The sequence below is a fragment of the Priapulus caudatus genome, unplaced genomic scaffold (assembly GCF_000485595.1).
Source record: "Priapulus caudatus unplaced genomic scaffold, Priapulus_caudatus-5.0.1 Scaffold2120, whole genome shotgun sequence".
In the NCBI taxonomy this organism is placed as follows: Eukaryota; Metazoa; Priapulida; class Priapulimorpha; order Priapulimorphida; family Priapulidae; genus Priapulus; species Priapulus caudatus.
Window position 1 is genome coordinate 2554 of NW_014579181.1, and position 14929 is coordinate 17482.

At 42.8% G+C, this 14929-nt stretch overlaps 1 protein-coding gene across 2 annotated transcripts; it reads left to right on the forward strand.

Annotated features, from left to right (window-relative positions):
* The first annotated feature begins 611 nt into the window (after window positions 1-611).
* On the forward strand, window positions 612-6778 carry LOC106818258 (F-box only protein 8-like). 2 transcript variants are annotated; one of them, XM_014822980.1, is made up of 6 exons: window positions 612-1222; window positions 1748-1841; window positions 2489-2612; window positions 2772-2890; window positions 3160-3404; window positions 3780-6778. In XM_014822980.1, exons 1-6 carry the CDS (start codon window positions 1072-1074, stop codon window positions 3977-3979), a joined length of 933 nt encoding a protein of 310 aa, XP_014678466.1. In that variant the 5' UTR covers window positions 612-1071; the 3' UTR covers window positions 3980-6778. The 2 variants fall into 2 exon arrangements, with proteins under 2 accessions (XP_014678466.1, XP_014678467.1); XM_014822981.1 differs by having other exon boundaries at window positions 3220-3404.
* Window positions 6779-14929: the final 8151 nt, after the last annotated feature.

Below are 14929 nucleotides of genomic sequence, written 5' to 3' on the forward strand. Positions count from 1 at the left end.
CCTAGGGCCTATAGTCGTAGGGACCTTTAAGGCTTTATAAATTATAATACTTTAGTATATGTTGTTTTTCATTTGCCCTTGTCCCTTGTGCAGGTTCACTTTTAATCTAGTTTCGTTCAATCCCCTCTTCTGATGCATTGAACATAAATATCAAGGCAATTATTAATTCATTAGGGTCATTTAGGGCTCATACTCATAGTCATAGGGTCGGTACAAGGATAGAGCGTGGCGAGATTAAGAACTATATGTAGCGTAACACATCGCTTTGCTCTCACAACCATGCTTTCTATCCTTGAGCATAGGGTCTATGTNTAAGCAAGCATGTCATGAGAGAGCATCACATAGCAAAGTGTTGACAAATGCATTGCCATTAGTAAAAATGGCTGGTGTCCTCGGCGACACGTTTAATAGCCAATTAATGCTGAGAGGGTCTATGTCCCCCAGGTATACCGGAACGTACGTACCCTGGTGGCTATCTGATATGGTTAGGGTTAGGGAGTAGGCGTAGGCGACTCCCTATAGACTCGTTAGTGGAGTAGGCGAGGTACGGTCCGGCATATTAGATAGTACCAGGGTACGTTCCGATATATCGAACCGTACCCCCAGGGTACATTCCGATAGTACCCTGGGGGACATAGACCCTCTCAGCATTAATTGGCTATTAAACGTGTCGCCGAGGACACCAGCCATTTTTACCAATGGCAATGCATTTGTCAACACTTTGCTATGTGATGCTCTCTCGTGACGTGCTTGCTCAATCCTACTCCTAGTTTGTAACTCCGGGCCTCATTTTCACAAATGTGCTAAACTAAGCCATGGTGCTTAACTAGGCTTAGGCCGATGTGCTTATCTGTGTTCTCGGTAACACTCTTGGCCCTAGTCTAGAAGACATGTCCCACAAGACTTTATGTCTACAATACAATACACAATGGGCCATGTCTTCTAGACTAGCTCGACACTGTTACCTATTAATAGTACTATTTTATATTTAACTTAAGTCATTTTTCAGCTAACAACGGATCACTAGCTATACATTGGCTTTGTGATAAAGTCAAGTATTTGTCACTAGTGATGGGACAAGCTCTCTTTACGCGAATATTGGAGAGAGGCTACATGACTCAAGATGACTTTCCAAGAAACAGATCCGATAGAGTAACAGAGCAGGATGATAATACAGTCGCACCCACATTTCCAGACTTAAAGGAGTTGCCTCCAGAACTAGGTAAAAAACAACAGTATCACATCAAAAGATCCATTAGCGTGCAGAGTTGAAAACCCATCCTCGACAGGTTAACATTTATGACTGGGTGGAACTTCTTACACACAAGAACTTCTGCATGTCGTGTACAACTTTCTTCTTTTATGGTATCTTTTTCACTGGGGTGAACTAATATATTGCGTTTTTTTGGGAACAATCTAGTACTTTTCTAATTGATATGTGACGAAAACAAGCAGCAGTGCCTGAAATGTCTGGTGATAGTTTCAACAGTGATTTGCATTCAGAATTGAATTAGTATTGCGAATGCATTATCGTGATACCAATCCTTGCAGTCATTTGTTACATGTTGGCTGTGCCACGTCTAATTGCCTGCCCAAAAGTATGGTTACGCAGTCCCCGTGATAGACAGTGCCTAGGGTATGTGCAGGGCTGGATGTATAGCTAGGATTATAGTGAGTGAGTCGGTGCGCTGCACCCTAGCCTATATATATAACTGTGTAAACATGCGGTGCACCATTTCTTTATCAGCGCTGGGGATCCTGTCTCACCTGGGAGCCACTGATCTGTGTCTCGCATCCTGCGTCTGGAATGAACTAGCTGATGATGAGGTGCTCTGGGAAAGGTACGTGCAATATCTAGGTGAGGATAGGTGTGTGGGCATGAGGTTAAGGTTCTATGTGAGCATGGTATTGGGTTTTGGGATGGATGTATTCGGTGTGGGAGATGATGCATTGGGGTAGGATATAATGTATTGGGGGTGGGTGGGTTATTAGGTGGGTGGTGATTAATAAGTGAATCAATCCTACCAATCTTTTATTTAGTAATCTTGTCTAATCTCTCAATACTTGAGGTTATGTATGCTGAACGTTATCCGTGCTGAAGGTTATTCGTGGTGTGTCAGCTCACTGTACACATACGTTATCTGTCAGTAGCTGTTAAGTGACTGACGACAGAATTATGCAGGTTCCATGTCAATTTCTCATGTAGTGATTAAATAATGAAGATCCCTGATGATCCTACAGTAAAAGTTCTAGTGTAATGTGTACATATAGTAAACCAGATAAGACTAAGATAATTTATCATATAATATTATATACATATATATATATCACTGACCTTCTACATCGATTACTAGGTGAGGATATATACATCTATTTTGTGTGTGGGTGTGTGCCTGCATCATTGCATTCATGCATATGGGTCTGTGAGTGTATATTTACTATTCTGATATGTTACTAGTGTATTTGATTATATTCTTTGTTTCTTTAGTATGTGTAGGAATACGTGGCAGTATGTCTCCATATATTGGGATAAAACTACAATGCTGACATGGAAGCAAATCTATCTTCTCCTGGATGAGGGCAGCTTAACTTTCAATGCTGATGCATCAATGGTATGTATTCAGTTTGTCATCATGCTGTTACACATAATGTTACTGTTTATACCAGTATCATACTGCTATGTGTAAACTCCACAGAAAACTACACAATTACTGCATGTAAATAGTTATCAAAGCTCAATTAATTCATTGATTTCTTGTTCAAATTTTTAGGGAATGGCATATTTTTTCAAAAATGGTCTCCTTAAAGACTCACCAGTGGATATTGCAAAGTTCTTTCATTCAACACGGCAGCTGAGCAACAAACAAGTGCGCATCTACTTAGAAGAAAGGTAAGAGTTATTTAAAATTCGTAATAAAGGTGGAAAAGATGGCAGCATGTAACCTCGTAATCAAGTAGAACCATCTCACAATGAGCAGCAAGAGAGATGGAGATTCTTTCATGTGGTTAACAATTTTTAATGTGTTGTTGATAGACGAATTAACTATTTCTGCATGATATCTGATTGGTCAGTCTGTTGTTCTGTTTCTGCTTGGTTAATGAAGTAAAATTTTGAAGTATAAATCATGGTAAAATCTCCATGCTTACTGTTTTAAGCAGACTGTTGATTAGTAGAGCACTGCGTGTTCAGACTCTGCTATTAGCAGTCCTTTCTTGCAGGCCCTATGTACTCGACTACCTGTTAAATATGCAGAGCTATGAGCGAGAGTTCTTGCCCAATGCCTTGCGTAAGCTCTTCGCACGGATAGAAGCCCCAAGTGATAGAGGAAGCTACCTAGCAACTCTGCTGCAGAAATTCTCCAAACGCTTCTGCCAGTGCAATCCCCAGACTGGCCTTCAAACAGGTGCATGTGCTACGTTCACCCAGTCAACACGTTACATGGCTCTATTCTCGTGTTCACAGATAAACTTATGATCAGTGATGTGTTGGGGTAGAAATGATGTGCTAGTTTGCATCGATACATGGATTTTGTACCAGTGCAAACTATGCGATGTCATTAGAAGATGGGTTTGATAATAGTTAATCTTAGCATCTGCCAGAGATAAGAGTTAATCTTGCTTTCTCACAGAGGTAATATTTTAGCTTCGCCCAGAGATAAGAGTTCATTTTAATTTCTTACAGAGCCATGAGTTAATTTTTGCTCCTCATAGAGGAAGGAGCTTATCTTAGCTTCTCTCAAGGTGGCTGTCATGCTGATCTTTTCTCTTTTCCTTCACAGACGACGTCTTCGTTCTCTGCTATTCCCTCATCTTGCTCTCTGTCGATCTGTTCTGCCCGCACGTGAAGAACAAGATGTCGAAGCGAGAATTTATCCGTAATGTGCGCGGCGCAATCCCCAATTCTAACGACGATCTCGCGGGGCACCTCTACGACAACATCTACCTGGTCGGACACATCGCTCCCGGTGATCGATTGTGACACCACGCTGACGAAGGACGCTGACACCATTTACGTCGGTTACTCCATGGTGGGACATAGGTGGCGCTAACGACATGCGGTTGATCATTGGTGTGGAACAGCAGTGTAAAAATGTAATCATAGAGGGCAGCACTGAGCAGTAATAGGCGGGTAAATATAGAATGTGCTTTCCAGAGCGCTCAAAATGAAAGGAAAGGAGTGAGGAGGCTACAGACAAACAGGAAGGTTGAGGTAGGTTAAGTAGAAACCAGGGATTCTTACTGTAAAAACGATGAATACGTTCTTACAGTAAAACGTTGTTATGACACAAGGTATTTTCCTGATGCCTAAAGGAATCGCGAGATAATCCTGATGTCTGCCTCATTAGCTTTTACTTTAACATGTAGATATTACGCATGTTTTTAGAGTAGGTGGTATTTTGTGAGGAGTCTGTTGGTGTACTGAATGCATCTTGAAGTGTGGAGCGAATGTGGTAAAAATAACTTGGAACGTTTTTAGGTTTTATAGTCTGTGCTAAGGAACAACCAGCAAGGTTATACCTAATCACTTACTATAGTTTGTGAACATAAGAGTGAATGCAGATGGAACATAAGAGTGGGAGCTTACAGGAATGTATTGATCCACGAAGCTGGGAATCCAAGCACTTAATGCTACTGCTCAGAACTACAGTTCCCCCTCTAGATGAAATTGCCAGTACAAATTGACTGCAGCAGGGAGTGTAGCCACCAGATAAACCGAGTAAATACAAGGTTTCTACTTCTGACGGCACGTAGCCAGTTACTGTGGTGTGTATACATTATACAGGTAACATAGCGTGATTGCTTTTATAAATCTTTGCATGTGTTGAAGCTCTGGTGTGTTATGCGATCAAATAATACTACTGCAATGTACATACAAAGTGTACATGTTTAGTACACTAGCTCGATAGGTGTTAATTATTTTATAGATGGTACTAGTTGTAATGGTTACCAATATAAGACAGTGTATAGTCAGGAACTGATAATCACGACGAGAGTTCAGTTATGGCTTCTACGCCTACGTATGCATAGAAGAGGTTTCTATTCATTCATGCCAAGTATCTATGAGCCTATCCTCACCAGGGAAAACCCAGTGCAATACACCTACTGTGTGCTTGCGTGCGTGCGCATGTGCCATGTTGCATGGTCGTATTACTTACCTGTACTACACACATCACTCAGCGCGAGACTAGGCTGGGGAAATGTATGCAATTCGTATTCCGTACCAGGTTGTAAATAGCATCATAGTGACTTCGCTGGCAGACAGAGATAGTTGCTTGTAGCATGTGACCCCGTGCGATGACTGCGTTGGTCAATGCGCGGTTATCGTTAAAATGTTTCCATGTTGCAGTTAAAACTATTCGCGGGCATTCCTGCCCGTATTTTGACTCCTTGGGCACATCGCGTGCTGTGGGGAGGTGGGGAGGGGATAGGGCAAAGGGGATGAGCTACAGGTGTCGTCACTGATATATCTCTACTGCTATTATCTAGGAAGCCCTGGGTGAGAGATCAGTGTCAACCCAGTCTGTTGGCACTTTTAGTAATAGTTTGTAGAATTGTCAATCATTCCACCCCATTCCATCCCCCATACACACACATACTACATCTGCGTGCACGCGTAGGCCTACCCCTGCACACGAAATACCGATATCGACACACAGACATGCACAAGCACACGCACCACATCCCCCCATGTACGGGATATGTAAGTGATGTGATTTCTATAGTGTCTGCGTAAACATGTAGATAGAAAGATGCTGGTTGTCGTTTTATAATAGTAAACGCTGCTCAGTGACATGACGTGAGCTGTGTGCACTGCGCATACATGTATGTCAAGAATACATAATAGAGATTATATGTACTATTATGTACTCTTGATGTATGTGCACACACGCGTACATGTGCTCCCAAGATTGCACATTGTGTGCGCGTGTGCGCGAGGAAACTGTGATAGTTGAACTAATAATTGGAGTTATATATATATATATATATATAGTTGTTTAGAACCAGACGTGTTCTAGGTTAGTGGCTATAGTAATCGTTCAATGTTTTGCTTGTTTGCAAACTATTATTTAATTGTTGTCGCATTTCAACCGTTTGTTGTCGATATTATCTTTACTGTCGTAGAGAAATAGGCGCTAGCATTTTCTCAGCGGCTGTCATCGTTACGCGCAGTTGTGGAGCCAGCATACGTACGGGAATGTACACTGCATGTCTGCAATGCCGAACGGATGTAGAAATCATACACATCTGACAGATCTGGTTGTCTTTATTAACTCCTGATGTTGATGTACGTGTTTGTCGAACACGAAAGCACAAGAGCGTTCGTTTCAAATAACCATCTTTCACAGGTATCGATTTTCTATAGCGCGTTGAATCCTTCGCTGTCGTTCAGTAATGCATGAAACGTGCGCGCGCAATTGCTGAGAGAGGAAAGAGAGAAAGAGGGCGAGTCATTGTACCCCGGGTATTGTACACGTACGCCGTCATTACGCAATTGCATTCATGATTACCGCATTTGTAACCAAAATCACGAAAGCTCACTGGGGACGCTGCGTACGGTATTCAGTCAACGCGGACGTAAATATGTCATCATCATGCATGCGAATGTGACCGCCGGCGGTGGTGCGGTCCCGTCGAATTGTCGTAGTCATGACAGCGCGCATCTGTCGCCTGTGATTGGCAGTAGCGGCTAATCGCGTGTCAATTAGGAAATTTCCGTATCACCAAACCGGTGACAGAGACGGTGGGAGGGAGGGAGAGACGGGGAGTAGGAGGCAGGCTGGTAGAAAATGGGGAGGTGGGGTAGGGGGTCAGACAGACAGAGTGAGAGGGAAACAGCGAGAGAATGGGCGGAGGGAGAGCGAGAGAGAAATGCAGACAGTGAGGCTCAGGAAATAGTAGAAATACAGGCCGGGACAGGTAAGGGCAATTTTGTCAGCATGAGGATTTGGGTCTGGGCGCGGGGCAGTGGCGCGGGGAAGGAAGATGGTGCGAATGATCACCGATTGGCGATGAAATATTTCGATAATATTAGACTTACCCCTGCGTTTTACAACTGTATAGATGTCATGCGTTTTGTGCCATCGTTAGGATATCGACGCCCCAGAAAGTTTTATATGGTATGAAAAAACCTATTCTCATTTTTTATGGAATGTCTCTATCGGCTTACTGTAAACCCGATGCTACTTAAATTTGCCGTGATTGTTGCTGTCGTTGTTTTACCAATAGAGATTGCTGTGAATAAACCCTTCACCGCTGATGAAAGAGAAAAAACCGCAATTTTTCTTTTGTGTTTTGTTCTCGTCTGTCGTTATAGTTACGAACTCAATAGCAACAATTTCCTTAAAACAACGAGGTGCCAATCAATTAATCAATCAATTAATCCAGTTAAGGCATTGATTATTAGTTAGTTGACATTGCGGTAAAGGAACCAACTTAGCTTGGTAGTCTACCGTTTACACATTTACGAATATCATGGACCTACTTAGGGGTTGAGCCCGACGCAAACAAGACATCTATTGTCCTATAACAGACCAGGATTTTTATCTCTGTCCTATGTCAATATTATGTCTATCGATATATTATATATGTATTATTTATATATGTATAAATGTATATAAATATATGTATATCTATCCATCTATCTATGCATATTTATCTTTGTCTTCTCTCTTTGTTCGTGTCTTATCTAGACATTTACGTGTGCGTTGGCGCCGACAACAATCTTTTAGATTTCTGTCTGGAATCTGTTAGGAAACCGCAGAATCGTTCAGTGTTCGCACGTACTTCCCGTTTTGTTGTCATTCAAGTACCCCCACCCCCTCTCTCTCTCTCTCTCTCTCTCTCTCTCTCTCTCTCTCTCTCTCTCTCTCTCTCTCTCTCTCTCTCAGTCGCCTCTAGGTTTTCATCTAGTAGTTAATGATTAGGGAAGCTTGGATATTATATAATACATAAGCGTTAAAGATGAGCAGCGGTTGCAAAATGTACTTCTTAAAGGGCTGGCTACCCATATTTATAATTGAAACATTAATTGTAGTGTTTACTCAGATTGTTTAATCAGTTTAATAGACTGTGGACATGTGCTCAATAGGCGCGTTCCAGCACTGGCCGCGAATTTAGCCGGGATGCACCATCCCTGGTTTTTGCATGCGCGATCGGAAATACCGACGATTATTCCAACAAGTGTGAACGCCAATAATTCTCACTTAAATTAATCGCGATCAGCATCAGCCGCCTTCCAGATCGCCACATTTGACTGCGATTATTTGGAATTAGCGCGAATTATTTGCCACCGAGGCGTCGTCCTGTGTGAACGCTCGCGAAATAAGTCCCCGGCTATTTCTATCCCATTATTCCAGACGCGAGGTGAGCATGTGAGCATGCGCAGTGAGCATCATTCCGCAGCAGTGAGCTGCGGCAGTTCGTTGAATAGAATCTTTATCGCTCGGCCGATTAGCCGAGATATTTTTCCGCCTGTGTGAAACAACCGACACAATTATCTCGGTATTTCCATCGCGATTAGCATCGCGGTTTTTCTTGTGTGTGAACACGCCTATTGTCTATTTTCGGAATGGGTTTACGAGGGCAAGATAAATAAGATCACACATACCTAACGTCTCGTACACGTAGATGCTTCCTGTGACGTCGCAAAACAACGTTCGAATCGCAAGGCTTCCAATTACGACACCGCGTCACGCAGGCCTACAATGTCCTGCAGTATGGTAGCCGAAAATGGAAATGAAAATGTATTAGAATAATTAACCAAAGATACCTGTAGCATTCTCGGCTACCGTACTACAGACCGCTGACTCATTGTTTATCTGCTATAGCGACAAAAAGCTTGCTGCTAGCTAGCTCCAAGAAACGGTATTGCTAGGGTTAGAATATAATGACGTTATTGATGTATATTGACGTTAGTCACACAGCCTGGTTGGGTTAGCTGCTAGCCAGTCTGTTAGTGGCGAAACATAAATATGTAGCATTAGCTCGATCTATGCTGTAACAATATAACATGACGAGCTTATATATTATCAGGAGTTAATGAAGACAAACATTGTCTTCATTAACTCCTGATATTATGAAATTCACGAGGCCGGAGTTCACACTCGCTGCGCGCCGCTCGACTGACTGCGTACCTATGGAAGGCCATTACTTCCAAAACCTACCCATTTTAATCGCGCTTTAATCGCGCTTAAAATGTATTTTAAGCGCGATTGAATTCCAGCCAATCAGAACAGTGGTTTTTACATCCGCGATTTAATAGATTTTTAAGCCGCGATTAATCCAGCCAATCAGGAATCAGTGGTTTGTAATCGCGATTAAAATAGATTATTAAGCGCGATTAAATAATAGGTTGTGTGTGTGTGTCGGTGTGTGTGTGTGGCGTGTGCCTGGTGGTGTAGGTCGCAGTGTGTGTGTGGTTGTGTTGTGTGTTGTTGTGTGTGTGTGTCGTGTGTGTGTTGTGTGTGTGTCTGTGTTGTGTGTGTGTGGAATGTGTGGTGTCGTGTATATATATATATATATATATATGATTATATATATATATATATATTGTGTGTGTGCGTGTGTGTGCGCTGTGTGTGTGGCGGTGGTGCGTGGGCGGTTTTAGTTGTGTGTGTGTGTGTGCTGTGTGCGTCGCAGCTTGTCAATCCGTGTTCGGCTGGCACTGGTTGTTGTGGGGTACGTGTGTGTGCCGTGTCTATGTGCTGTGTCTACGGTGCGGTGTGTATGGTGTGTGTGTGTGTGTGCCGGTTGTGTGATCGATGTGTGTGTGCCAGTGTGTGTGTGTGTGTGTGTTATGTATGTGATGTGGGGAGAGGGTTTGGGTGCTGTGAACCATCGTTTCGTTTGTGTGTCAGGTTGGTTATGGAAGGCCGTTGGAACGTTGGATGATCGTCACCATACATTGCATGTGTACCCATCAACCATACACACATATATTGTGCCTCGATTACTCGTCTTACTTACTAGCCTGACGTAGGATGCTTTAATCACGGGGCAGTATATACGTTATAGCATATTAAAGCATATATGCTAAGATAAGTCACAGCATTGACAGTGTTATAACAGTATGGCTATATTGTGATTATTATATTACAAATAATAACAGATAGCAAACGTCTATATAGAACTGACACACGCACCACGCATAATAATAATAATTATAATAATAATAAGTAATAATTGATTTATACTGTGTACATTCGCCTAGTCAATTTACATAAGCATGCGCATGGTTTAGTTGTGATTCATTGCATTGTTCTCTTGATTTTTGATTTGTATAAGTTGACTCATGAAATTATCACGCGCTTACGTTTGCAAACGATCTTGATGTACATGAATAGATACGCGGCCTATAGATAAGTTACGCAAATAACCACACAGCACACACACCACACACACACACCACACACACACACAACACACACACACACACACACACACACACACACACCACCACAAACACAACCACACACACACCACACACACACACACACACCACAAACAAACACCACACACACACACCGAAACACACACACACACACACCACACAGCCTTACAGCCTACACACAACACACACACAACACACACACCAACCACACACACACACATCACACACACCACATTACACACGCACCACACGCGCGCCCACAAAAACCTATACCTATTTCTAATCGCGCTTAAAATCTATTTTAATCGCGATTAAAAACCACTGTTCTGATTTGGCTGCGGATTTAATCCGCTTAAAATCTCCCATTTATAATTCGCGATTAAAAACAATGTTATGAGTTGGCTGGAATTCAATCGCGCTAAAATACATTTTTAGCGCCGATTTAATAATAGGTAGGGCTTTGGCGGTACACTGCCTTCCATAAAATACTGCCTTGCATAAAATAGGTAGGCCTGCCCATAGTACACTGACGTCTCACGCATGAATTGACCGCCACGTGCTTGATTAGCATCGCGAGCACCGCCGTCGGCCGCAGTGCTCAGCGATCAGGGGGTTATTAACGATTAATCACGGCTGAGCATACGGCCGAGGATTTGTCAGCTACGGATGAGGTGAGGCGCAGTGTGGGTAGTGATCGGACGCTATGATAGTAGCAGAGGTAGTGGAAGGTGTCGGGTGCGGTGTAAGCTTCGGCTGTCTTCGTTGTTGGTTTATAGTATAGAGGTGTGTTGTCGTACACAGACTGTAGGTGGCGCATACGAACCTACGATATACCTGCTTCTCTGTGTGCGTGCATCAGCGTCATGCCGACTCAGGTAAGAAGGACACGTTATATAATATGCGCGGGCGTTAGTTTCGTCGTGGGTGTGCGTGCGTCGCGTGCTGTGCTGCGGCGTGCGTGCGTGCCGTCGTGCGTGCGTGTGTGGTTGTGTGTGTGTGTGGTGTGTGTGTGGTGTTGTGTGTGTGTTGCTGTGTGTGTGTGTGTGTGGTGTGTGTGTCACGTTGGAGTGTGTGTGTCGTGGGCCCGGTGTAATGCCGTGTCGATCGTGCTCTTCGTGTGTGTATTAGATATAGTGTGTGATGCCAGAGATGTCCTCCTAAACTACGGACGGTCATGTTTATGCTCGTTGGAATATGAAGCATCATGCAGTTCGCGTTCCACTGATTCATAATTGATTAAAAATTATGGATGCTTTAAAGCTTTTACGCGTATTTGTTCGATAACGATTACTAGTAGGCCCTATACCTACGATAATTTACCAGTGCAATATAGTTATAGAGTATTAGTGCATCACGTGATAAATCGTTTGAAAGATTCCATGGATAACGTGCGCAGGTACTATGCCAAGCAATAGTGCCCGCCTCAGCGGGCACTATGCTTGCGCGACGCAATTTGTTATTTACTAAGCCATTGTGTTCACGTCACGAATCTCTCTGGCGTTCTGGGCGCACGCAAGAGTTAGAATTTAATGGCGGTTGTGGTTTGTTGTCGAGGCGTTTTGTTACATTTGAATGCCACCGGCAAATTTTAGGGAGTATAAGAAGGTTATATGAGATTGAAAAGTAAACAGAAACACTAATTGTATTTCCATACTTTTTTATTTTGTAAAATAACACACAATATACTACTTGCTTGGGTTTCACTAGAAATTCGTTTTGACGTAGACAGTTTAACTTACAATTTGAAATTGTTTCGTTTATAAGAAACTTTGTCTTATTCACTTCATATTTTGCCAAGTAGATATGGCAACTACAGTCATGTGACTGCACTAAAAACGATTAATGCCTGTTGTTGGGGGGCACTTATTGCTGTTCATAGTGTTTGCTTTTGGGAAGAAATAGTGCTTCTCTCCGCTCTGCACTTCGCACCTTCGCTCCAGACAACACTATGAGAGCGATAGTGCCCCCACAACAGGCATTAATATATAAGTAACGCAACTACCGGTTATTTATATTATTATGTTATACCATCACCTTCCCACGCAGGCGCATATAATGTCGTGCCCATCGTAGGGCATGCATGCACCACGCCACGCGCGCAGCTCACGCATGTTAATTAAACCAGTGCAATATAGTTATAGAGTAGTCACGCAACTACCGGTTATTTATATTATTATGTTATGCCATCATTAATGCCATAATTGATATATGCCATCTCTAGCCATTATAAGAATTGACACAATATTGCAATCATCATTTGGTAAGCGTAATTAAGTAATTTGATAATATAGCTGATATAGCCTCCTACCCCCACCTTCCCACGCAGGCGCATAATGTGTGCACGTAGGCGCATGCATGCACCACGCACGCGCGCAGGCACGCACGACGCACACATGCCGACACATTGATTATCAATCGCCACCGCTAAATTTCACGGTTAACCCGCGGTGAAACATGTTGCGCGAATGAATTCGAAGGTAGGTTCTCTTGGAGCGAGAATGTGAGCTCAGACAGCGCTCGACCCTTGCAGATTTCGTGCGATCCGAATTGTTTAACAGTTCAATCATTGTAATTACCAAACAAACAAAGCTTATAGACAGCTCTACTTGGAATTCAAGATTCCATCATTTCCATAGTTTCATTGTTCCCGCATACGGATTTACAGGCCGGGCACCAACTCTCTTTCTCTATCATTCAATGTATAGGCACAACAGACGTGATGCTGAAACCGACCTTCATACAGCTGAGGACGACATCTGATGGAGGATTCTTTGTACGTCTCTGAAATGAACGCCGTGAGAAAGACGTGCAAGCGTCACTGACTACAGTGACGTAACTATAACTGCTGTGACTCCACACGAGGATAAAACAATATTCGGGTCATTGTCCGGAAAAACACACGTCTTTACAACTGATGACAGCGATATAAAAGCCGTCGAAAATGGTAAGCTGCTATCTTAGATGTAATCGTGAGTGATCACTGTGTGTGCATGTCACACGCGTACAGGCAAGTGCATTCATTTAGGTGATTGCCTTCCGAGATATTTCGTTTGACGGCCCAGGTTAAGGTGAACGGCAATCTGTAGGCCCCCCCCCTATCCTTCGCGCTGAGACTTAACTTAAGTTGCTGTCGATCGTGTCACACTTATAGCGAACAACACCCGCAATTTAAATTCAGAACCACAAATATTGTTTCTTTACACAACCTATACAAGCATTATCAGTTGCTAGGCGCACATATAGATCCGTTCAGCTTATTCTCAAGTTATTTTCTCAGTCTTTATTTTGTCGAGGCGTCGTGGAAAAAACACGTTGATAGTTAATTTTACTCTCACGAAGAGCGGCAATATTATGTCAACAACGCAGCAAATATATCACAGCAAGCCTAGACTTGTGCAATAGTCCCCCCCCCTCCATCCCCTCTCTCGCTTCATCCATTGTGATTATAGCAATATTTTGCTCAAAGCCCCGCATGTTGCCTTCATAAGTATAGCAGCAGGGCTTTAGTAATTACGATGCTTCGCGCTGATTATGTGTGCTGGCGAGGTTATTCATACTGCGAGTAATATTGCCTGTCAGCTTGAGCCCAGGTTGCGGGTGTCGCGTCTGTATATTATTATCGCCGTTATATTGAGTTACCATCGTCCGAATCCATCCATTTGCAAATGCCGAGAAGCATTCACATTAATGTCGCCAACCCGAGCATTGCGTAAATATATTATGCTGTTGTTTCCGGTCGCTATACAAGGTCACATAATACACAAACATACTTATACGTGCTCATCGAAAGCGTTCATTAACGCCTTTCTATGGAAAGCCATCCCCTTCAAAAATCATTTTCAAACATTTCAAATACACAATTTTAAATCAATTTTAAACATTTCAAATTAATTAATAAAAATACAAATTACTTTATATTGTTCGAGAAATTTAAATTCAAAATTTAAAATCAATTCACAGAATAACAAATCAATTTATTAACTTGCAATTATTCATTAACGCCTTTCAGCTTACATGTCAGCTGCTGCGTAAATCATCGAGTGCAATTGTTTTTTGTTGGATGATTAACTGGGTTGGTATTAATTGGCCTGAATCGAGTGTTAAATATGGTGGTTACATGGTAATAGAAAACTACCTTTCTGTGTTATATAACTTCTCAGTGATGGGAAAAATATGCTCATGTGACTCATAGGTATATAAATAAACACATGTGTGTGTGTGTGTGTGTGTGTGTGTGTGTGTGTGTGTGTGTGTGTGTGTGTGTGTATGTGTGCGGCGATCGCGTCGCGAGCGGATGCGTTCGGCGTGCTAAGCGAGCGTGCCGTACGTCGCGTGCGTCGCGTGTGTTTGTGTTGTCGCTTAACTGTATGTCACTTTTTATGTTAATTATTTGTGTAGATTAAATCCCGTTATTGTGTAATCAGCTCATTGCACGCGTGATGCCGGTGTACCGAGATCCTGGGCTCAATTGCCAACATCCTTTATATGCACACCGGCCGGCATCCCACATACGTGCCATGCAGACAACCATGCGCCAGG

What these genes read in the sequence shown, in the direction of transcription:
- LOC106818258 (XM_014822980.1), top strand. Translation starts at nt 1,072, where the DNA reads ATGGGACAAGCTCTCTTTACGCGAATATTGGAGAGAGGCTACATGACT. An exon ending in GATGAGGTGCTCTGGGAAAG is followed by an intron (nt 1,842 to 2,488) that starts GTACGTGCAATA and finishes TTGTTTCTTTAG; the next exon opens with TATGTGTAGGAATACGTGGC. An exon ending in CGCATCTACTTAGAAGAAAG is followed by an intron (nt 2,891 to 3,159) that starts GTAAGAGTTATT and finishes TGTTTTAAGCAG; the next exon opens with ACTGTTGATTAGTAGAGCAC.